Below are 26,640 nucleotides of genomic sequence, written 5' to 3'. Positions count from 1 at the left end.
CTAATTCAAATCTAATGCAACTGGGAAGTATTTTAGTTGATTTCAGACAAAGTAAGATTTTTTATTTTTTGTGTACAATCAAATCATATTAAAATATAGGAATACTGGTTTTAAAAAAAAATTACTAAACACCAAAAAATTACCAAGCTACACAATGGTAACAGTACTTTGAAACAAGTGCGTGCATCTCTTTTTCAGTAAATTTGTGATTGCATTCTATAGGTACTTAAGTTATTTAGCCATGCATGCATTATCATATTCAATTATATTGATGACCAGTGCACCATTCAACTAAATTTTTAAAATTTTCCGTTATGAAATTATATATACATAGCAGCTTTAAGATGTCTCCTTTCCTTCTCCTTATTGGATATAATGCAATATGTAATATTAGCTAGTAATTACAGCACAGGTACAGAGCAGTCAGGCCAAAAAGTCTATGCCGCTGTTATACCAATCCAAGTCTCCTCCCATCTTACTTCATCTCACTTAATAAGCATATCTTTCTCATTTTTTCTCATGTATTTATCCATCATCACATCACCCTGTGGATGCAAGTTCCATATTCTAATTACCCTCCAAGTAATATCTTTGATTATAGTATCTTAATTTATTCGTAACTAAACATATATTTTCAATCCCTTTATGAGCACTCAAGGAATTAAAATGCTTTCTTTACAAGAAAACCCTTTCACAATATGAAAGGTCTTTATTAAATTATCTCTCAGCTGACTCTGTGTTCCAAAGGAAAAATGGCCCAAGCTTGTTCAGGCTTTCCTGATCATTATCAGCCACAGACTAAAGACTCCATAAATTCTTGATTTGAAATGGAACTTTCTGGTGTTTTATTTCTATACAGTTTGAAGAAACAATCTGACATATCTGAAGACAAAAATATTTACGAGATCAATCATTCTAAGTCATCAGGACTTATGCAGAACTCAGAGGCAGGAGATCTTCATCATCAGTCTGGGTGCTTTTGATCACCATTAGCTGCTCCTTGGGCAGTTGTTAACAACCCTTTATTAGATATGTAACCTACTCAGAGTTAACATCTGTGCATTTCCTTGCAGGCAATGTCTTTCATTACTATCCCGAACTACAACACATTTTGGATATTATAATTACACATTAAAGGTAAACGAAAGGTTATAGTCACAGCATTTTCTTTTAAAGTCCCATTAATATGATAGATGAGCTTGTTTGTTGGAGCTTAAGTAAATGAAAATGGGAAAAAGTTAACAGACCCTCCCACATTGACCCCTGCAACCTCTCTCTCTTTTTCCTCCCTCACATACCCACTCCAACTCCACCCCCACCCCTCAAAAGTTTCTTTTTCTCCCTTCCTTGCAGTCTCTCACCACTGCTGCTCCAGTGCTCAGGCGAATATGCCTTTACTCATTTTCCCACTGCACCTCCAATCTGAGTCCACATCTCTGACATGTGCTGCTAAACAAGCACAACTGCAGGTCACCAAGACTATTAGCAGCAAGTGCGAGAAGGACACAGCCTGTGACTGGAGCGCAGCAGGAAAATGAGAAACAGCCTGAGCACCAGAGGATCATGCACACACGCTCAGCTATAATAATAAGCATGCAGCTCTTCACAACTTGTTGTCCAGTGGCAAAGGCACATAGATTAGAAGGAATGCAGCCAAGGAGAGAAAACTGGAAACCCATTAAATCAAACATGAGTGTCAAAAACAAAGAATAAAAACATTCAGTTAAAAAAGGAGAACATTTGCCTTTTTATTATCAGTCTACCTCAGTATTAACTATATTCCCTCATTTGTGTTACCTAGAAATGTTGATATCATACTTCCAGTTAGAGTTCAGTTCGTGGAAGACTGTGGCACTGATTGCAGTGAAACACCATTTTTCACCTTCCACCAATCCAAGTAACTATCTTGAGCACATCCTCTCTCTCTCTCGTTCTGCAACCAGTTTCCTATCCATTGTTAGCTGTCCCAATACCTTGTGCCCTAACTTAGGTCCGATCTATTATCCAGCAGGAGAAAATGAGGACTGCAGATGCTGGAGATCAGAGTCGAGAGAGTGGTGCTGGAAAAGCACAGCAGGTCAAGCAGCACCTGGATCCATTTCCTCGATTAAGTCCTTCTGAAAGGCGATGCAGATTGCATTCACTGTGTGAATATTATTTCTTCAAAATAATCCATAACCCTGGTAAAGCAACAGCTTCCCTTTTGAAATTCACATCATGTTACTCTTTTGATTTTTGTGATATCTTATAAAAAGATTGAGATACCTTTGTGTCAACCAACCTCATACAAAATAGCGTGTGGATCATTTGAATTGTTCTAGCTCCAGTTTTGATTATATGAATAACATTAGCTGTCTTACAGTCCTCTGGCACTACTTTTTTTTTACACAATGTTTATATACTAACATTATATCTTTTTGTTTCCTCTGTACCTAAATTGATAAAGTCATATATACAAGTAAAACCTTAACCTAAAAATGCCATTAATGTACATTACTTAAAATTATGGAGATTTTAGAATGGCAATATGAAGTATCATAATGTGGGCCTCATGCTACAATTCTCTATAGAAATATTGCTAGCTGGCAGCATTGCCATCTGTAGCAGAAACAAGATACATACCCAAGAAAAGGGCGACAGAGCAGCAATTCTTTTCAAGCTACTACTATTTGTCTCTTGGCACACAAAGGGAAACATGAACGCCTGTCAAAATCAGTTTAACTGTTTTAGTCCAGGTCAACAATGCAAAAGTCAAATTGTAGAGGAAAATATATGTTTAATGAGAAGAATTTTTAGTGCCAACTTTTCAAAGGCTAGACTTTATTGGGCAACTTGTTAAACAGTAGTACAGTGGTTGATTCCCACAAAAGGGGCATTTCAGAATAAGCTCTCATTTGCTCAGAAATCATTGAGAAATGTGCAGCATTTGGTACCAAAACCAACTTCACGTTTGAAATGCATTTATTTCAGAGATCACTGTTTGAAAGATGCAAAAGAAAAATATTTTTTGACAATATCCATAGTCAGTGATAAATGTATTTTTTTAAATAGGAAGATGGCAATGAAGTTGGAGGGAACACTTGATAAAATTACCCGAAGAGTGGCTACTTCTAGTGGCCAATATGCCACTACACCCTGGTAAAAATAGAAAAACTACATATTGACTTATGATCAATGGTCTTAGATAAATGTAACTGAACACTCTCATACACAAAAGAAAGTTTCTGACCAGAAGCCAGTCATATATACAAGCTTTTTGAAGTAATCCTAAGAACAAAATGCAAACAATACTACCATTGGCATCCCTCTGCCATTTTTCTATGAAATACACAAGCACTAGTTGGCTATAAAATTTATTCTTATTTAAAGTTAAAAAAAAGTCTGTAAATTAGTGTGTATCATTCCAATAGCTTATTCATAGATTTGTAAAATATACAAAAGCGAAATATTAGAAGTCTTCCAAACAAATTCAACTATAAAAGGTACTGATAAGTGTGAAATAGTCAGTATCACTGGATTGCATTTTGTAAAATAATCCACGTATTATTGACATACCAGTTTGCTGTTGCAATTGCAATTCTAAATAAAGGACAGCCAATTGTAAAATAGTGCCACTTGTTATATCGTGCCACACCCACTCCCCCTATCCCCACCAACCCCATAAAGAGCAGCTCAGGAGCTTGGAAACCAATGGATTAGTATACTGACAGGCTGTGCCAAGTGGTTGAACACAAGTTCAGCCCCACATGACTCTTAACTGGCATCATTCCAATTCCTAACCTTTCCATCTGAGATAGAGATTTCTCCAGAGGGACAACTAAATCAAGAGGCCTAATCAACATGCTGAACACCATCTAAATCCTAATATAATGCTACCAGTAAACTACATTTTTAGGGACTCTAATTTACACAATTGTGGAAAATTGTGATAAAATTTCGAAATTTTAAGGAGCATAATGAAATTTATACCAAATAAAGCTAAGTGAAGTTTAAGAATTGCTCAAGGACCATATGTTTTAAGCACTTAAATTTGAGAACCTACTCCCACAAAATATTTCCAATTTCAAAATAGTGTGTGTATCAAGGAACTGATGCCAACAACTGTAATTGGCAACCCCAAAACAAAATCAAATAATCCATCTTAACATTAATCTTAAAAGGGTTTTTTCCAGATTGACAGTTTTGAAACATTTAACTTCCAGATTCATTTATGTCAAATGCTGCTTTGCATGTGCCTTTACTAAGCATTGTTGCCAGATGGAAAATATTAAGCAAAAAGGACTGTAACTAAATCAATCTGCTACAGAATAGTGCCAAAAGGCCCCATGCTAACTACAAGCAGATTTGCAGGCAGGTCTCATTCTGTTAAGACCTGGGTTCTGGCACATCCTTGCCCTATCCAACAGCAGGAGGCCAAGAGCTTGCTGAGAGCTGCTACTGTGCCAAATGGACTGTGGAGTGCTTACTGCTTGAGTGCTTCTACTGAGAGAGCGTGAATCCAAAAGTCCATTGTAAACAACTACTGGTACTTCCTGGCTGCTACTGTGCCATACATTTGAATACTAAATGTTTCAACTAAAATAATGCATTTTAAGCCATTTTTTAAAAATCCAAACCCAGTGGCATTTTCAGAATGAATCTTTTATTAAAAATAACACATTTGTTCTATACTTATTATACTTCACTCCTCAAAATATTTGTTAGCTCAGTTGGCCAGGTTGTTATATGGAGTGATGCTAACAGCATGGGTTCAATTTCTGTGCCTACTGAGGTCACCATGAAGCCATCTTGACCTCACCCCTTGCCCAAGGTATGGTGATCCTCAGGTTAAACTCACCCCTAGTCATCTCTAATGACAGAGCAACCTGATGGTCCTCTGAGGTTACTCTAACTGGGGCTTGCTCTAAGAAAGCAAGACATTCGAAAAACATACTATCTAGAATTACAGGAACCTACATTCAGCAATTATGTATTTTCTAAATTATTCCAGTGAGAAAAATATGAAGCTAAAATTTGTACATTTGCCAGAAATAACTTGAAAGAGGTTTGTCTACAACTAATGCAAGCCAGGACAATTCCTTTCCAAAATCATTGTTTCAGTAATACTGCATAAGGAAAATTATATTTTTTGCAAGACTATTCCTTTCTACATTGATTGCATCTACTAAACTAATGCCACAATACTGCTAAAAGCCTTGAATGCTCCTCCAAACAGAAAATATTCCAAAAGTGGATTTGTTGTCATGTCACTGGCTAAATATATGTATTTACATGAACGGGATTCCCTTCTCATTTAAATCGGAGAACTTTGATTTCTGTTCTTTAAGGTTCTGTCACTGTCAAACATGAGCAGGATGAAGTAGTTCAGGCACTGTGTTTAACCATCACCACTATCAAATAGTTCTGGCTGGTCAGTCAGAGTGTATGTTGAAGAATGTGCCATTAAAATCTTTACTCAATCTGCCAGATCTGCCAAGAACTCACAAAACCTGTTTAATTGAGGTGGGCACATTGAGTGGCAGATCTGGGATTCCAACCCTGGAACACCGCCCTAGAATTCTCTGCAGCAGCCATATTGGGAGAGACTCCCATTTACAGAATTGTACAGCATCATGGAAGCCCATAAGTTAGACTGTTGTGATCCCCAATCCTCCAGTGGCGGATGTACATCACAAATTGCTGGAAAAATAATTAAAGATACATCACAGGGAACACAGCAGGATATCTGGTGTGGCAAATGGCCAAAGTAAAAATACCTTGTGATAACCTCAGGCTTGAAGTGTCTAAAATAAATGTTTGAAGGTAGATTTGATGGGCAGAAACAAGCACAAATTCAAATTAGTGTGCTGATTTGCCTTAAGGACTGTTTTTATATCTGTCTGGTTAGTTCATTAGATGGAACAGTGATCCCCACCCTATTTCTATTGAGGCTTTACAAACAGAACAGAAATCAGAGGCTTTCAGTCTTGAAGTGTTCAAGCAGTCTGCATTCCCAATATGATTTCTGATTTACAACTTGGATTTTAATAAGGTGCAAATGGGCACATTGTGATCACTAATGGCCACATTCACAACAGAGGGTTAGCAATCTGAATTACATGTTAAATTATGTTCATACAGCAGTTTAAGACTAGAAACTGGCAACTCACTATCACCAAAGATGCCTAAATTATGCCACTTTACATGTTATACCAACTGACCATAGACAGTTAGAAATACACCACTATATAATAAGCATGATTCATGGGGGCAACTTTTTTTTAAAAAAAATTAACAACAATTCCAACCAAACACACTAAACCTACCAATGCCACTGTACAATAGTCTGAAGTGACTGTAGTGATTAATGTAGCAAACTTAATCTCACTGATTATAGCTGAACTATAATAGTTAGCATTAAATTTTTCAGCAAGGGGAACACGACACAATCCAAGCAAATTATTATGTTGCATGATATAATGGTAAAAATCACTCATGCCATAATTTCCTGGAAGGTCTGTATCAGAATAACAAAGTAGGCTGTAGTATCATAAATATCACTTCCTTTTATTTGGGCAATTGGTGTGCCACTTATTGTAACTGAGAATTTGTTCTAGTTAAATGCTTAGTTGAAAAATACATTTGAATCACATATAGTGCATTCACTCTTAACAATTTATGGTGAATTCTTTTTAAAAGGAGAAGTATAGCCAATGACTGCAACCAAGATCACAATCTCTTTCTTTACACTTTTGAAACTTTCAATATTTTGCTGAACTTTGGAAAACCTAATTTTATTGTTAAAGATAAAGTCAGATTGAATAAGGAATATGCTGAAATCATTTCCTCACAATTGTCAGTCAAACTTACTTTGTAATATTTTTTAACACGTGTTTCAAGTGGATTCAGCACCAGTGGCTGAAAAGCACCAGTTTGAGGTAATACCCTTCAATGTTCTACTATTTATACATCGAAAAGAAGGTCTCTGCAGTGCACTTGATCATATCCAGAAAGCACAGTCCTTCGGCAAAGCAGCTCTGTAACAGCTTACCACAATATTAACCCAGAAATATAGTTGGCTGTACTTATCCTTCATCATCAGAAATACAATTTCCTTACATTTCTCATTGGCACAAATGTTTCTGAACTCTGCCAACTTAAAAACTTCCACTATAGCTGGATTCATTCAAATTCTTTTAATTAATTGTGTTTTTTTGCACACTGTTGGTATTTACCTCATTCTTGAGCACAATCCAACAATACTTGTGTTTTGCTTGCTTTTTCATTCACCATAGGACATGGGATGCGGGGCTTATTGGCTAGGCCAGCATTTATTGCCCACCCCTAGTTCCTTGAGAAGGTGGTGGTGAGCTACAACATAATAGCACACGTCTATTTGTGAATTATTGCATATCTTAATCCATACACATTATCCAAATGTCAAAGGGATACATTTCAAATGAGATGTGCTAATTTTGTGTTTCATATTTTAAGTTGAAAATTTAACTAACAGTTCTGATTGCTTGAATTGCACCCTTTCAGAAAGTGTTTATTGCTTGCTATTCATGTTTGAACTGAAAATCAGTTATACAATATATACAGAACAGCATATTTCATGATATTTAACAGGATATGTGATAGCAACTGTTGCCTCATGGCTGGGCTCCATAAACCTAATAGGAAGTGTACAACTACTGATATCTTTTCGTGCCCATATTTTATGTGCAACTGCGCAAAGTGTGTGTCATAGAGTGTATGAGAAAAGGAATTATTGGGAGTCTTGTGACAGAGGTTATGACGCATCATGATGCCTACATTAAAAGAAAATTTTCCCAATTTTTAGTTATTTTGCTAACAATACTAATAAGCTTCACATTAAAATATTTGTACAATTAAAAACTGCAAATCATTACATTTGGCCAGGTAAGAACCATTGTACATACTTTTGTAATTTAGTTCTTCACAGCAAAATATGATGGATCAATTTACCTAGTTGTTAAATTTCAATTTTCTATTTAGCAAAGTGTATCCTAAAATAGCTTATGCCAAATCTTGCACTAAATCAAACTAATTTGGAGAAATATACTTCAAACAGTGAATACAATTTTAATTTTAATGTATTACTCAAATCTAAGCACTTAATTCAATAAAACTAAGTTCTAAGGAAACTATTTAATGCACATCATTGACGATCCGAGGGCTGAGGAAAAAAATCCTGTCAGTATACATAATATTTTGGATACGTTATTTTGCATTAGGCCCTGCTTAATGCATACATTCAGATTTTTGTGAAATAGTTGATAAATTGTTTAGTAAATTGTTCTTTAGTTTTCTGAAAACTGAAATTATTCCAGTGGCATGGTGTGTCAAAATATCTTGCTTACAAGAAAAATCAAAACAATGCAATGCTAAAAGCACTAAAGCTTGGGTGGTCCAAGAAATGTTACAGGAAACCATGCTGAATTATGGTGTTCCTACTAATTCTCTCCTTTAATGCAATACTTCCAGTAATCAAGATGGACTCCAAAAAGATGATATTTAACTCAATGAAAATAATATTAGTGTAAATAATAAATTATTCCTAAATGATGAGAAATGTTCATACTTAAACATATATGTGTTGCAGGACATGGCATTGTGAAATCAAAGATAACCAAATTCTTCACTGACTCAGTTCTAGGATTGAATGCTAACTTCAGCACTGCAGCTGTGCTGTTCTGGCACATCATTAACGACTTTCAATATTCATGGTGCACAATTTCTTTACTCCAGAGCTTCAAAGACATTTCATATAGCAGATACTGAGCAATGACATTTTACTAATACCCAATTATGATAAAATACATAATTATTCCACCATACAGATTAGCAACTTGCATAAGTATAGCATTAACTAGAAATGTGCAAGCACCATTCAAAAATAAATACGCACTAGCTAACCAAATCAAACTCAAGTCAATACTGTATATAAAATACACTCAGAATGCAGAAATAATAGAACTATTTTCAGAATGAAAAAACATTTCAGTCCTAAATATGAAATTTGTTTTTGTTCTATTTAGTTTGACACAACTGAAACTCTTCTTATAGCCATTAATTGATTCTATGATTTTTATGCCACCAAGTTCTAGTTTCATAGACAGTTTCAACCTCAAAAGGTTAAAGATTTTGTAAAATATTCAGCAAAACATTTAATATAGCCAATTTTAGCAAATGCTTTCCTTTTCTTAAAACTGTAGCCAGAAAGCTGAGGGGCACAACAATGGCTGAAGAGTTAATGTTGTACTTTCTATATATACAAACAGTGGCCTGGGTCCTTAAAGGACCTTGTTTGTCCCAGCATTTCACTGATTTGCCAGTTGGCAATCCTAAGCCAGGAAACTGTCAATTTCAATCGAGCTTAGGGCTACATACACCCATTAAAATAGTCTTGCTGGTTAAGGGGCAGCCTCTGTTTCCAAAGCATGGGAACGAGGGCTCTGCATTCCTCAGATTTGAGCTGGCAACTTACACTGACTAGAATTTTCAAGAAGCAATGAATGAGTTTAACAAAGGCGTCCTGTGGCCAGTTTCTGGCTGTCTTCCATGTCAACAGTTTCTTAGGTCAGAGGTCACACTAACTACATTTATTCCCAGCAGACCCTGTTCCAAACACAGTCTGCAATAAGTACAAATTCAGAATTTTTCAGTAATCCCTTGAGATATCACTGATCTTCCACATGTTCCTGCTCAATTAAAACAAATTCTCACTTTGCACCCTCTGCGCTGAGAGAGAGGCACCCACTGGAAAAGAAAACAGAATAAAACACAGACAGAAACAAAAAGAGCATTCTAACTACAGATTGACACTAAGTGTAACATGTTCTGCTAACTAGATCAGCACTTTCACTAAACACTAAATCAGATACAAAATTACTGCTACTCCATCTTTTACAATATGATTCTGCCCTGCCGACATCCAAAAGAAATAAAAAAGCCTTCTCTATTTCTGACAGCAGTTACCTATAAAAATAAGAATAACTGTTTAAGAGAATTTAATGGCATATATGCAGAATACCCACATTGCATGAATAAAAATAATGGAAAAGCTGAACATATTTATAAAATTTCTTCTCAAATATCAAAGCCAACCTTTGGTACATTTTTCATTCGGTTGTTTACATATAACATTTCACTTGGGGTACCTATGCCAACTATTGCGTATTTGTTAATTGAAAACCATCACAAGACACCAGATGCTTAAATTAAGCATTGGCAAGCACACACTGAATGTTGATAAATGCTATTTAAAGAGCCACAAACTCCCAATCTGTTAATATAAATGATACTAATACACATAACACAGATAAGCAAAAATACACATCTTTCTAATAAGTGACTGAATAGAATTTTTAGAATTCAGAACTAGGGATAGAACAACATTTAACGTTCAAAAGAAAACATAAAATATAGTTTTTTTTTTAAATCCTTTTTCGAAAATCTGTATTTATATTTCCTGATTGAAATTTGCTTTTGAATTAAAAAATGCTTAGATAATGTCTTGTTTTAAAGTATTTTGGATTGCAAAATGCACATCTGCAAAACAAAGTGCAATTTTAACTTTTTACTTGTGAAGATAAGAGTAATAGCATTTGACCTTCAGCCGTTAATATTATTTCCATAAATCCAAATAGATGGAGCATCTCACTAACACTGATCTTGCTCCAGAAACACAAGACACAGTTGTTGTAGCAATGATAATAGTCAGAGAAACAAAATACCAAAAAAATGTCAATTTCTCCAATTTAAAATGAGAAATCTGAAATGTGGGAAGTTCTCAAACCTAATCATTTCAGCACAGTATTAGCTGAAGTCTTGTGTAATTTTAATTTATATTTGCTTGTCTGATATCATATTCTAAACTCAGCCATAACTCAGCATAAATGAGAAGAAAATGAACTTGACCACAACAGGACTTTTCTTTAAAAAAAATTTGTATAAGCAAAGGCATTTCAACTGCTTCTTAGTACAATTCAGGACAACTTGTTTCCAACACAGTCTTATAAGAAAATGTGGCAAGTGAGTTCTGCTCTGTGGCATTGCTCAATGGAAACACAGCGTGTGGAACAATATTATATTTAACTGTTACAGGGGACGGCCATTTAATTTCACTTACCCTTTGAAGCTATTACTCAAATAGTCCCTGTGGAGTGCTAATTTAAATAAGATGAGCTCAAGGTCAGTTAGAGGAAGCTCATGCAGTTTGGCAATTGCTTGTAAATCTCTGGTTCCTATTCTTGAGTGAACTGCCAGGTTATAAGGTCAGAAAAAAATGCTTTTCATTCTCCCATTTGATTACATTCTTGACACACAAGTGATCAATATGCCACATAAATACTTTGTGTACCGAGCCGGGGAAAAAGAGCAGTGCAGTGGGAGTGAATGAATCACAAGACAGGGAGGAAGGGAGCGGGCAGAGAGTAGCATATAAGGCAAAACATAAAGACAGTATTAGACCCAAGCACATGAAAACCAGTGAGCAGAATTCAGCAGCTGTGGTCACAGAACACAACACATCGTTTGTTTTGAATAAAGAGTAGGCCAGTATTGATGATACGGAGCTGATTTTCAGTGGGAAATCAAGTAGACCAATCAGTTTCAAATGAGGCAATACTGAAGGGCAAAACGAGTGAACAAGGCAAGAATTTGCCGAGACCATGATATCATGATTCCAGCTGACGTTATCATTGGGCAGATCAGATCCCAGACTGAAATCTGGCTTGATAGATCATATTTGGTTTGACTTCTACTTAACAAAGTGCTTGAAGTTCCTTATACAAAAGAAAAGAAGAATAAACCAAGCTATTTATATTCGAAAGATTCGGAGAAACATACCATAAAGTATGATCCCATTTATCCCACTACCATCATTTTCAGTAGTCAAATACCGGAGACCTTTCTTCCCTATCACATCTATTGGTTTGACTTATCTGATTCTTTCAATTCCCAGTCTTGACAGCTTGGTAGCCTTTTTTCTTGGTTAAGCACACAACTTAGTTTAAACTTTCACAGCTCCAGATAACCACTTCAGGGTTCTAACCAAACTCTCCAGTGATAATGCTTGCAACTAAAACCCTTACACTGAGGTAACCTATTCCCTAAATGTTCTAAACTAATTCCTTTCTCTGGGAGAAACTGTTTCTTACATCTGACTTTAACTAAGGCTTGTGCAAACTGAAACCAAAAGCTTTCCAAGCCATGGGTTTCTCCCCTAAGCAAAAAAAAACAGTTTGGGATTCTTCTAAATCAAAAGCAAGATAATGCTTTCCATCTTTACCCTATCCGATTGTAAATGTCTCACATTACAAATAAATTTTCATTATCACTCCAGGGATTCTGTTTCTTTTTCTCTCTCTCTCTCTCACACACTGGTTTAAAAAAATTATTCTAGAAATACTGACAAGTTAATCGTAAAATTTTCTCTTACATACAAAGATCAAAACCCACATGCTATTATCATATATTACATATAAAGAAAATAAAAATTGCACACCTTACATCACAATGAGAACTAGAGATAAACTAAGGCAATAAATTGAGTGAAGAACAAAGACCAGCAAAGGGGAGGGGAAAAAACAAATTAGAGAAAAGGTGTTCAAGAAGTAGAAACATGCACATACAAAACAATGTCACGAACAAAGGTAATCTTATTTTCTAACACCATTTTAGATGAAATCGAGATGATAAAAGATCATGCAATATGTTGCATAAATTAAGATTGTGTACACATATCACATAATTACATTGCTACCAAACTCAGCTAACTGCATCCTGTCTTAATTATCATTTTGAACCTGTATAAACGTGCAAATTCTCCAACTCCAATTAACTACTGAAGCCATAAAAATCACTGAAATTTACTAATCAAAATAGTACATGTTACTGGTGTACTGCACAACTTTCTAGCATGAAACTGGTTTGGTTCAAGTAACTACTTTCTGTTTATTGTATCTTTACTTACATCTCCTAATTTGGTCGCAGATGCTAGATTTAATCATTATTCACTATGATAATTAAGCAATAAAGAAAACTCTACTTATCATAGAAAACATATGGAGTGAAATAATGTGTTCAACAAAATAACATATGCCCATTGCTCTCAGATACATCATCTTAAACACCAGAAAACAATAACAGATATATGCCCACTCCTTCAAGCTTGCTCTGCCATTCAATTTGAGCATGGCTGATCATCCTACTCAGTATCCGATTCCTGCTTTCACCCCATATACTTTAATTCCTTTAGCCCTAAGAATTATATCCAGTTCCATGAAAACATTCAATGTTTTTGGCCTCAACTGCTTTCTTTGTTAGAGAATTCTACAGGGTCATCACTCTCTGGGTGAAGAAATTTCTCCTCACCTCAGTTTGAAATTGCTTGCCTATATCCTTAGGCCGTGACCTTAGTTTTGGATTTTCATTTTTGTCTTGATGACCAGGGAATTAGAACCAAAGTTAGCTTAAGCTACTTTGAGATTGTGCAGTTTTTAGCAGTCATCTGAAGACCAGAGTGTAGCATACTTTGCAGTGAATAACCAGGTGACATGTCCAATAGCAACCTGGGAATGCCTCATCTCCCTGCTGTTGCTGTCATTTAATGGAAGCACAGTAAAATCACAAGTGCTAACACACCAACGCGGTACCTGAGCATCCCAAACAAAAAGGTATTTCCACTTGTTATGTTCTGAAGAATATTCCAGATAGTGAGAGGCTATTCATCCGAGATAACATCAATGAACCTGTTGAGACAGACAGCAATTCATGCCCAACAAGCTTTGTGTGTCATGGGGTGTGCAGGATCAATGATAAAGGGTCTTCTTAAACTCTGTGCAGTAAATACACTCTGCATTAACCAGCAGCTTTTTTCAAGGTAGATAGTCACTTAAGATGAACATGGGACCAATAAGAGAAGACACATCCTGTGCATTCTTCACACCTGCATTTACCACAGATTGTGACATCGACCATTCTTATATTAGCACTTAGGAACGTTTCCCAATCCCAAACAAGATGGCTTACCATCGATCAAAATTCCTTGTACTTGTAACGACGCCACACAGCAGCACTTTGCTCTGCTGTTCATACTGCTACCCAGCAAAGGTTTACCAAGTGCCAATGCTGGTTTTAATTAAGTTTGGAAGTCACAAGGTTCAACCATCTATGAAGCAGAAGGTCAAAAACTGCTAAGACTGGTTTGACACTTGTGTTGTGTGTTATTAACAGCATCTCTATATTTAGTGAGGAAGAAATTAAAATGATGCTTCAAAGTAGTTTAAAATGTAAAGCAGCAGAGAGACAATGGTACATATTAATTTAGAGGTAACTGCTGATATTGGGCAACATATTTAAGAAACTGAGTTGATTTGTTTTATGCAGTTCCTTCTTTTTCATTAATAGCTTTTTGGAAGTGACTATATTAAAGCAAAAATATACAAACAGGAAGTAGTTAATTGAGCCAAACAAGTTTTATGCTGGGAACTGTCAAATATAATAAACACTTTCAATATGCTGCATAAACAACTTTTAATTTTATTGATAGGCACAGGTAGTTCTCCCATAATGCCATAGTTGCACTCCAGCGAAATCTCAGTTAATAGAAAATCGCTTAATAGAAATAATGGGGCCTATGGGAAAAGTGAGGTTCAGGGCAGACCAGCGAAAAATACCACATGCGATTGCTCAGAAATTACCCACCCATCTAACACAAAGTACAGCGCAGCCTGAATGAAGGTTGAAATCACATTTATTAATGAAAGTAAATTTGACACAGTACACTTTAAAAAATGTAAGAAAGCTGCTCTCTGTACAGAAAGCTGCTCTGTCAGCAGCTGCTGGCAGTGCATGAGCAGAACAGCACGAAGACCAGCACTGACATCACACATGCACAGAACAGCAGAGACATCAGCACATGTGCAGAATGACGTATGCAAACCAATCCCCTGGAGTAGCGCTATTGCCAATGGAGGTAAGTGTTCTCAAAAATACTGTTACCTAATTCTTCAGCGACATCAGAGCCAAAACACACTGCCAAAATGCGCATTATCCCAGAACTATCTGTACACACACAGTGACAACAAATTGATTTACATGGGCAAGGTAAATGGTCCCATATATATCAAGTGTATAGCTGTTATGCACTTTAAATACATTAAAGATTAACCAGACCAGGGCGAAGGTCAATCACTCATTTAAACGTGTTGTATGCAACGTGAGATGACTCGATGATCACAGCAGTCTAGAACGTATTTCTAGGAACAATGATTGAAACAGAAAGAAAACTAAACTTATGCAACATTAAGCTCAAATAGTTTTGGTCTCTGTACATCATGAAGAATACCGAAATTCTAGAGAAAAGGCAGAGCACTAATCGTTATATAAAATCTTAGAAATCTTAAATTGGGCAAAAAGAAGTATCTTTTGAAAGAAATGTTGTGTTTGAGCTATTTTAAAATTGAAGAAATTAACTGCAACGAGTAGAAATAAGTAAATCATACTTATAAAATAGAGGTGATTTTTTTAAAATATTAAAACTACATTTACTATGGAATTGATGGTGAAAAGTTTTCCTCTATTTTCATTGTTTTTGAGTAGTATCAAGTGTCTTATCAGATAATGTTTTGGCCTCTCTACCTCTACATACTCAATAATCATAGAAGGAATAGTAATTGCCAATTAATTATTACACGTTCATTACGTGATAATCTAACGAACCAAAAATAGTACTGCTATTAAACAGACATCAGTCTAGATAGTCATCTATATTTTCATCCATATTGCACATTTTAGGCAATTACAAACTTTGCCACAGCACACAAACAAACATTGTTCTGAAACAATTTATTATTTTTAAAAAGTTGCAATGTTGCAATGTTTAAATGAAATCTTAAACCTATTCGGGACTACTGCTAACTCTTCAATATTGAGAATCGCTTTTCGATAATGAGTTCCAAAGAATAAAATAGAATCAGAATTAGTTTACCCGAAGTTCCATTAGGAACCCAGTGCTATACATTTCAACGGCTTATTCCTTTCACTGGCAATTTGCCTTCAGTATTACATTAAGTTTTAGGTATTATGAATACAGTTTTAAAATTGTTCTTTGTATATTAAATTCAAATCATTATATCTTCACTGAAATACTTAATTAAACCTGTCTTATCCAATTTGTCCAAGAAGACACAAAAAAAAATTGTAATCTGAAATATAGGTCGATACTACATACACTGCATTTTGATTCAAGATAAATATAGATCAGTGTGTCAGCTGTTAATTCAACAAAATAGGGCATAATCCACAAACTAGTATGGAAGTCAATGCTCTCTTAACTTAACAATTTTGCTGTTGATAACCTGGTTCAGCATAGCATAGTGCAATATTAAATAAAACTAAGATGCCTGTTTATTTTATTTTATTTTAGAAAGTGCCATTACCCAAAACAAATATGAAACTACTGCACACAAAAGAGTCTGATAAACACAGAGGGTCCTTTCCCCCAAAACAATGCAGTTTAGGATTGACCCCTTAGTGCAATGACCTGTTGGGAAAGGATATGAAAATTTTGACTGTCAGCTAAAATGTGATGTTTGTCACAATCCAGAAGCTAATGTTAAGTTCAATGTTTGTGTAATATTCTCTGTTGTCTCACCTTAGGATACAGAAGCAAGTTTTGGCCCCAGAAGATAAGCGACAGAATCCAAACCTCTGCTTGCTGTCAATGTCAGTGAGTACAAATGTAAAGTTCTGGCCAACTTGGCTGACTGTAAGGCTGAAAAATGAGAGAACAAAGCAGGAGTGTATTTTCAACTAACCATTAGATAAAGATGTCTAATCAAATCATGTCATTGAACCAGCATAGCTGAATTCCAGTCAGACATTTTCCCGAAAACCTCTGAAAGCAATGCTATCGAAAAGTTACAAACATTTCATTTTTTAACATGTTAATTACAGTGAAGTTGCTGTAAATACAGGAAATCCACAAAAGATTTTATCAACTTTCTAACAAAATTATGTTATTATAAAGTGCACGTACTGCATCAAAATACATTGTGATATTACAAAAAAACAATTGTAAGAGAAGCTACAGCAATGTTGCAAGTTTGATATTATGTACCCATTGTTCTGTATTATCTAGATTCCTCATCTGCACAATCAACTCTCAGCAAAAAAAAACAAACTAGGCCAAGTCACAAAATAGTTCATGAATTTGAAATGGTCGGGTTTTTTTCCTTGCATTGCATATATGCAGAGTGTCTGTAATATTTGTCAATATACTGACTAACTTGTCGATTCTATATGCTAGCTGCAGATCAACTGATGGCATTCTCATCTGAGTCAATGTTCAAAGCTGAAATCAACACCAGGGCTTCAACACAAAAATACAACCTTAACATTCCAACACAACATTCTGAGTGCTGTACTGTCAGAGTTGCTATCTTTTAGAGGAGACATTAAACGGATCCCCTAATCAGCTTCATGTAAAACATCCTACAACCCATATTATTAATCAATCACCATCACAAGAAGGTTATCTCGGTACGATTACACTGCTGTTCAAGGGAACCTACAATGTGAAAACTGCATATTGTGCATCCTACTGTAACAGTGAAAACACTTCATTGGTCACATAAGTTTGAAATAAATAGTCCTCATGCAGCACCCTATACAAGTGTAAGTCTTTCTTTCCCACTATAATGGCAATTCATAAGGTGACATTTTAATTCATTCATAGGATGTGGGTTTTGTTGCCTTAGCATTTATTGCCGAACTCTGACTGCCCTGGAGAAACTGGTGGTGAACTGCGTTTTTGGATCAGTATTTTGATATGAGGGAGTTGACAGGCTGTTGACCGAGCAACTAAAGTTTGTATTAAAATCAAGTTTCTCAGTTTTGTTCATCAACTTTATCTACATTTCTTTGCATTTTCTGGTTAGGTGCATTTTATCCCCACCTGTTATTACTTTTTCTTCTTTATTGGTTTTGTTTTATGCCTCTAGCTTCTGACATTCTGCTCTTATCATTATTTAATTGTACCTCTAATTTCAGATTACTACTTCTTTTATGTTTTAAGCTCCATGTCATTATTGCATCCACACTCTGTCTCACAATTTCCAGTGTTATGCACCTTGGGTCAAAGCTGTCAATGCAGCTGCCACTTGCAGACTGCTGCCAGAATATTGCAACATCAATGCTGCAAACCCATCTAAAAATTAGTCTTCAATTATATTAGAAATGACAGACAACTGCCAAAGTCAAACTAATATTTTTTTGTCTTTCTTTGCTTAATGTCAAGGTTAGTTCAAAACAATTACAACACAAGGATCCATTACTGGCCTAATTTGGGACAATCACATATTTAATATATAGCTGTCCATGGATTCACTTTTTGATGCCAGTTATATGAGCTACAGCATAATCCTAATTTAGCTTCCAAGGTTTTAATCAGTTTATTTCTCTTAGATAATCAGAAATGCAGAATAATTGTAACTAACTGTCCAAATTGTACGTAAAGTACTGACAGCACACTGTTTTGCCTGTGCATTATTCTAAATTAAAGGGCCTTGACTTTATTTTCTATTCATTTCTGGGAAATGGGCATCAGCAGCAAGGCCAACATTTAACGCCCATTTCTAAGTGCCCTCAACAAGTGATGGTGAGCTCTTGGAGGGGAACTTCAAGTGGTGTTTTGATGTGCCTGCTTTCCTTGTCTTTCTAGTTTTTAGTAGAAGTTAAACATTTGGAATGAGCTGTCAAAGAGACCTTCTGTTGTGACTGTAATGAGGTCAGCCAGGTGGGCATTAAAGAATGAGTTCCCTGATTGGACCAGATTAATAGCCCCAATCAGGAAGCTCTAGCTGACAAATAAGAACAGGAGTGTTCCCCTTCACTGTTTGATCACACAGCATTGCCCTTTGATGTGAAGGGCAGTGCTTGTCACTGGCCACTCGGGTGTTTTCCTATCTTCCTGATGGTGGAAATTGAATAAAGATTCGTGCACCTTGTATCTCTCATGGTGTCTCACACCTGCACACACACATGGGTGCTGGGGAAACATTTTTAAAAAAAAAGGAGGGTTAGAGATACTGGCACTCAGAGCTGCCTCTGTGGGAGATGGATTAGTGTGTGTGTGTGTGTGCGTGCAAGGACTCTCCTCCTTGAAGGTGTCAGAGGGGAAGGGGACTGTCCCTGGACCAGCTGCCCCACATCCAGAGAGCTCTGAGAAGAAGAAAAAAAGAACAGGAATGTCAGACATCCTGTTCACTCGTTAAAAAAAAATGAACAGGAATGTCTTGATCACACAGCATTGCCTTTTGTGAAGGGCAGTGCTTGTCACTGGCCACGCGGGTGTTTCCTTTCTTCCTGGTGGTGGAAATTGAATAAAGATTCGTACACCTTTTGTCTCTCACTGGGTCTCACACCTGCACACACAAAAAAAAGAAAGAAAAAAAAAAGAACAGGCTGTCAGACACCCTGTTCACTCTGAGGAAGATGGATCCTTGTCAAGGACTCTGACAGTGTAAATAAAGGGTGACTTGGAGATGGGATACTGGCTTCTGTGCAATTATTTCAGTGAGAGAAAAGAACACTCACAACAGTTGTCTTTGAATAAGGATAACCACTTCTGGCACCATACCATCCATTTGGGAAGCTTGACTTGTTCAATACTGCTGAAGACAGGACTCAGTATGTGGAAAGTTCACACTGAGAATTTCTACACAAAGCTGCCCATCATGAAGGTGGATATGGGCCATACATACTTGTAACTGTGGTTAGATAATGATTCACAGAAGAATGCTACATTTAATACCCATAAGGGTTTACACCAATATATAAGATGACCATATTGGGGTATCACCAGCCTTTGGAATTTTTCAGCAGAATTTGGAGAACATTTTACACGATCTACCCCACATCACCATTTATCTAGATGACATACTATTAACAGGGAAGACCAATAAGGAGCACTTAGAGAATTTGGAGTTAGATGTTTCTCCTTGGCAGGTATATTCCTTAGAAGGGGAAAGTGTGTTTTCCAGGCATCCCAAGTGACTTACTTGGGCTACAGAGTTGACAAGACCTGTCAGAAAAGAAAGTGTAGGTGATCAAAGGAGCCCTGACTCCCACGTCTGTACCGGAGCTTAGATCTTTCCTTGGGCTGGTGAACTATTGCGAAAGTTAACACATAACCTGGTCTCCATCCTGGCACCTTTGCAACAACTCTTTTAAAAAAAGAGAGGGTCAGCCTTGGAAATACCCACGGCATAGCTTTCAAGGAAGCAAAGAAATTGATATCATCGTTAAGGTGTTAGCACACCCTGATCCCAAGATCTGGTATTGACATGCAATACTTCCTCAGACGGCATCAGGGTAGTATTAACTCATAAGTAACCCAAAAGGGTATGCATCTAGAACTTGAGCTAAAACAAAGCTTCAATAAAGAAGAAAGAAAAGGAAGATTTGACACTCATACTTGGAGTCAGGAAGTTCTATCAATAGCTTTACAGATGTAAATTTGTAATAATAATGGATCACATACTCCTGCTAGGGCAAAGAGGACAAAGTAGTGAGGTCCATAACTTCAGGCTGAATTCAGCTGGTGGGATCCAATACCAAGTACGTATAATTACAAGTTAGAACACCATCCAGGAGGCCAAGTGGAAAAGACAGCTGCATTGAGCCACTTCCTGCTGTCAAATACACCGCCACTGGCACAGTACGTAATGGTTTTAAATTTTATTGATGCTTTCACTCACAGCTATCACATTAAACTTTGAACACAAAGATCCAGTCCTGGCAAAACTGAAACAGCTGGTGGTAATGGGGGAAATCAAAAAGTCCATCAGAACCAGAATCTAAACCATTTTGGACCCAGAGAGACCAGATCAAGTAGAGGAAGACATATTAATGTGGGGAGTAAGAGTGATTGCCCCAAGCAAAGGTCACAGAGATGTTGCCGTCAGATACTGGCTGAATTCCACTAGGATCATCTAGCAGATTCCAAATGAAGATGTTGGCAAGAAGTTGGCTGGTGGCCAAGACTGGATATGGGCGACACGGTGGCACAGTGGTTAGCACTGCTGCCTCACAGCGCCAGAGACCCGGGTTCATTTCCTGCCTCAGGCGACTCTCTGTGTGGAGTTTGCACATTCTCCCCGTGTCTGCGTGGGTTTCCTCCGGGTGCTCCGGTTTCCTCCCACAATCCAAAAAAAATGTGCGGGTTAGGTGAATTGACCATGCTAAATTGTCCGCAGTGTTAGGTGAAGGGGTAAATGTAGGAGTATGGGTCTGGGTGGTATACGCTTCGGCGGGTCGGTGTGGACTTGTTGGGCCGAAGGGCCTGTTTCCACACTGTAAGTAATCTAATCTAAAACATCCCAGTGCACACCCTTGCTACTTCACCCCAGTGTTATTTAAACTCCATTGTCTCCTCATACCCCCCCAACACTTCCACTGTGTATAAAGCTTTTGAGAGTCTGAAACTCCCTGGGTTTAATTAGCTCCTCCACTTCTAGACATGTTTTGTCCCCTCTCTACCCCAAATTTTGTTTTGTTTCACTTTTTCCATTTAGTGCACTGTTTCCCTTTACCCTGCCATTCAGGTGCCTCTCCATCTACAACTTCCCCTTAAGATCAGCCTTAAAACCTCTCTTTTCAAGCAAGATTTTATCACACCCTAATATTTTCCTCTTTAACCCTCATTTCTTCATATCTGTGATATGCAGTAGGGTTTTAGTTTCTGTATTAAAGATTCTACATCAATACAAATTGCAGTGTTTTGTTAACAGCTTGGATTATGGAGCTTGGAGTGATACAAGATGGATAAAAGGCAATTGATACTTTAAACACATCAAAGCTCTTTCAAGTAAAGTACTGAAATGGCTCAATTAAATGTTCCAGTATATAGAGTAAGAATTATTTTTTGACAAAGAACAAATTCAAATACTAGCTAAGACCAAAAGTTTAATAAATTAATGCAAAGCATTAAATAGAAATATTGAAAGAATTTATTGAGCTGTGGTTTTATTACTCCTGTGGTAACAGAGTTGCTAGACGAGTTGTGCTGGACCTCCAAAAGCTGAGCAATAACAGAACTGCTGACAGATTCAGCAGTTAAGTGTATGGAGTAGTGCAAATTTTCTGGATTGAGCCAATAGATAATCACTAAACGTGCCAGAAAAAGTTAGCGTTAAAATTGAAATTAAAATTAACTTTTGTTGTCTTTAAATATAAATTATTTATGAGAATATAGAAAGCATGCTTAGTAAGTTTGTAGATGACATCAATCGTGGACAGTGAAGAAGGTTACCAAGATGACAAAGAGATCTTGATCAACTGGATCAATGGCCTGAGGAGTGGCAGATGGAGTTTAATTTGGATAAATGTGAGGTATTAAATTTTGGTAATAGAAACAAGGGCAGGGCCTATACAATTAAAAGTAGAGCTTGGGTAGTACTGTAGAACAGACAGACCTAGGGGTTCAGGTACATAATTCTTTGAAGTTTACATCACAATTAGTAGGGTGATGTAGAAGGCATTTAGCACACTTGCGCTCATTACTCAGACTTTTGAGTATAAGAGTTGGAATGCATGTTGAGGTTTTCACAACACTGGCGAGGCCTCTTCTGGAGTGGTGTGTCCAATTCTGGTCTCCCTGTTAGAGGAAGGATGTTATAAGGAATGATGTTCATGTTGGTAAGGGATGATATTCAGTCCCTTGCGCGGGGGGACCTAGAATCAGGGGATGTAGAGTCAGTGTGGATAGAGCTGAGAAATACGAAGGGTAAAAAGACCCTCTTGGGAGTTATCTACAGGCCCCCAAACAGTAGTCTGGATGTCGGATGTAATTTAAATCGGGAGCTGAAATTGTCGCAAAGATGTCACTACAGTTGTTATGGGGGATTTCAACATGCAGATAGACTGGGAGAATCAGGATGGTATTGGACCTCAAGAAAGAGAATTTGTGGAGTGCCTCCGAAACGGATTCTTAGAACAGCTGGTGCTGGAGCCGACCAGGGAGAAGGCAATTCTGGATCCGGTATTGTGCAACGAACCAGAATTGGTCAGGGACCTCGAAGTGAAGGAGCCATTGGGAAGTAGTGACCATAATACAATAAGCTTCAATCTGCAATTTGAGAGGGAGAGGGTACAATCAGTAGTGACAATTTTTCAGTTGAATAAAGGGAACTATGGAGCTATGAGGGAGGAGCTGGCCAAAGTTCAATGTTGCAATACCTTAGCAGGGATGACAGTGGAGGAACAATGGCGGATATTTCTGTGTATAACGCAGAAGTTGCAGGATCAGTTCATTCCAAAAAGGAAGAAAGATCCTAGGAGGAGGCATAGGTGGCCATGACTGACGAGGGAAGTTAAGAAACATATAAAGTTAAAAGAGAAAAAGTATAACATAGCAAAGATAAGTGGGAAAACAGAGAACTGGGAAGCTTTTAAAGACCAACAGAGGATTACTAAGAAGGAAATACGCAGAGAAAAAATGAGGTACGAAGGTAAACTGGCCAATAATATATAAAGGAGGATAGTAAAAGTTTTTTTAGGTATGTGAAAGGCAAAAAAATGGTTCAGACTAAAATTGGGCCCTTGAAGACAGAAATAGGGGAATATATTACGGGGAACAAAGAAATGGCAGAAGAATTGAATTGGTGCTTCAGATCGGTGTTCACTGGGGAAGACACAAGCAATCTCCCTGAGGTAACAGTGGCTGAAGGACCTGAACTGAAGGGAATTTATATTTGCCAGGAATTGGTTTTGGAGAGACTGTTAGGTCTGAAGGTTGATAAGTCCCCGGGGCCTGATGGTCTACATCCCAGGGTACTGAAGGAGGTGGCTCGAGAAATCGTGGATGCTTTGGTGATTATTTTCCAGAGTTCGATTGATTCGGGATCAGTTCCTGTGGATTGGAGGGTGGCTAATGTTGAACCACTTTTTAAGAAAGGTGGGAGAGAGAAAGCAGGAAATTATAGACCAGTTAGTCTGACCGCAGGTGGTGGGAAAGATGCTGGAGTCTATTATAAAGGATGAAATTATGACATCTGGATAGTAGTAACAGGATAGGTCAGAGTCAGCATGGATTTATGAAGGGGAAATCATGCTTGACTAATCTTCTGGAATTTTTTGAGGATGTAACTCTGAAGATGGACAAGGGAGATCCAGTAGATGTCTTGTATCTGGACTTTCAGAAAGCTTTTGATAAAGTCCCACATAGGAGGTTAGTGAGCAAAATTAGGGCGCATGGTATTGGGGGCAAAGTACTAACTTGGATTGAAAGTTGGTTGGCTGATAGGTAACAAAGAGTAATGATAAACGGCTCAATTTCGGAATGGCAGGCAGTGACCAGTGGGGTACCGCAGGGATCAGTACTGGGAGCGCAGCTTTTTACAATATATGTTAATGATATAGAACATGGTATTAGTAATAACATTAGCAAATTTGCTGATGATACTAAGCTGGGTGGCAGGGTGAAATGTGATGAGGATGTTAGAAGATTACAGGGTGACCTGGACAGATTAGGTGAGTGGGCAGATGCATGGCAGATGCAGTTTAATGTGGATAAATGTATGGTTATCCACTTTGGTGGCAACAACAGGAAGGCAGATTACTACCTAAATGGAATCAATTTAGGTAAAGGGGCAGTACAGAGAGATCTGGGTGTTCTTGTACACCGGTCAATGAAGGTAAGCATGCAGGTACAGCAGGTAATGAAGAAGGCTAATAGCATGCTGGCCTTCATAACAAGAGGGATTGAGTATAGAAGCAAAGAGGTGCTTCTGCAGCTGTACAGGGCCCTGGTGAGACCACACCTGGAGTACTGTGTGCAGTTCTGGTCTCCAAATGTGAGGAAAGACATCCTGGCTATTGAGGGAGTGCAGCATAGGTTCACAAGGTCAATTCCTGGAATGGCGGGATTACCTTACACAAAGACTGGAGCGACTGAGCTTGTATATCCTTGAGTTTAGAAGACTGAGAGGGGATCTGATTGAGACATAAGATTATTAAAGGATTGGACACTCTGGAGGCAGGAAACATGTTTCCGTGGATGGGTAAGTGCCGAACCAGAGGACACAGCTTAGAAATAGGGGATAGACCATTTAGGACAGAGATGAGGAGAAACCTCTTCACCCAGAGAGTGGTGGCTGTGTGGAATGCTCTGCCCCAGAGGGCAGTGGAGGCCCAGTCTCTGGATTCATTTAAGAAAGAGTTGGATAGATCTCTCAAGGATAATGGAATCAAGGGTTATGGAGATAAGGCAGGAACAGGATACTGATTAAGGATGATCAGCCATGATCATATTGAATGGTGGTGCAGGCTCGAAGGGCAGAATGGCCTACTCCTGCACCTATTGTCTATTATTACACTGGAGATGGTTCAGAAGAGATTTACAAAAACGTTGCTGGGAACGGATAGTTTGAGTTATAAGGAGAGGCTGGATAGTCTGGGACTTTTTTTAAACTGGAGCATAGAAGGTTGATAAGTAACCTTATAGAGATTTGTAAAATCATGAGGGGCACAGATAAGGTGAATGGCAGGTGTCTTTTCCCTAGTTTGGGGGATTTCAAGACTCGGGGCATATTTTTAAGGTGAGATGAGAAAGATTTTAAAAAGACGTGAGGGACAATTCTTTTCTTTAATACATGGAGTGTTTCATGTTTGGAATGAACTCTCAAAAATGGTGGATGTGGGTATAGTTACTACATTTAAAAGACATTTAGATAGGTATGTGAATAAGAAATGTTTGGAGGGATATGGGTCAAGCACAGGCAGGTGGGACTGGTTAAGTGTGGAATTATGGTCAGTATGGACTGATTAGAATGAAGGGTCCATTTCCATTCTGTATGACTATGACTCTAACTTAAAATTGACAACATGGAGGGGGCATATTGGGATTGAATTATTGGTTAAGACTTTGTTCTTTTCCATCTCTTTCCTCCTATGGTGTCAACTTTCTCTCCTTCAAAGTATTTTTATTTACTTATGTGATTTAGCATTGAACGATCTATCCTAACTTGTACTTTTTATTTGCTCTGTATGTCTAAGTAAAGATCCTTCAATCAGATTGGTTACAGCAATGCACCATTTCATGTACCCTGCAGCTTTCAGGACTCAATTTCAAACTGAATCATTTTAGGGCCTGAAAATCACATTCCATGCTCTTTACCCACTACAAAATTCCTGGCCCTGTCATGGTTTGGACTCTTTCAACACAGGCAACCAATTTTTCCCAACTCATTGTCTCCATTATCTGCTTTTCTCCTTCCCTGGCTTACGAGCAGCTCTCTCTAAGCCCATCTAAAATGACTTTCTCTCTCTCTCTCTCTCTCTCTCTCTCTCTCTCATTTTACGTATTCACTCCTTTCCTTCTCCCATCCAAACCCCCTGTCATCAGCATACATTTTCCTAGCTACTATCAGCTCTGAAGAAAGGGAATGACTCAAGGTTGTAATTCTACTTTCTTTCCACAGCTGCCAGATCTGCTGAGTTTCTCCAGCAATCACTGTCTTTGTTTCAGAGTTTCAGCATTCATAGTTAGTAGTTTTATATTACTTATATTTTTCCTGTTCATCCAATCCCAAGGTACCCCAGAAGATATTGCACTGTTTTATCTCTCTAATG

The 26,640-nt window shown here is 37.6% G+C and overlaps 1 protein-coding gene across 6 annotated transcripts in view; it reads right to left on the bottom strand.

Moving 5' to 3' along the window:
- dennd1a (DENN/MADD domain containing 1A) overlaps nt 1–26,640 on the bottom strand; it is a 533,820-nt gene that overhangs the window by 326,540 nt on the left and 180,640 nt on the right. For 4 of the 6 annotated variants that reach the window (XM_043720136.2, XM_043720139.2, XM_043720138.2 and 1 more), the window contains exon 5: nt 16,664–16,783. The exons of 1 other annotated variant lie outside the window; for it this stretch is intronic. In XM_043720136.2, the coding sequence (XP_043576071.1) occupies nt 16,664–16,783 (120 nt within the window). Of the gene's footprint in view, nt 1–13,661; nt 13,739–16,663; nt 16,784–26,640 lie in introns of those variants that run through there. One more of the 6 variants, XM_043720141.2, reaches the window with a different exon arrangement.

Source organism: Chiloscyllium plagiosum, unplaced genomic scaffold (assembly GCF_037043375.1).
Source record: "Chiloscyllium plagiosum isolate Xiang-an unplaced genomic scaffold, Cpla_swu_hap1 HiC_scaffold_21, whole genome shotgun sequence".
Taxonomy (NCBI): Eukaryota; Metazoa; Chordata; class Chondrichthyes; order Orectolobiformes; family Hemiscylliidae; genus Chiloscyllium; species Chiloscyllium plagiosum.
The sequence above is the reverse complement of the archived record's forward strand: the minus strand, read 5'-3'. Positions and strand labels throughout refer to the sequence as shown.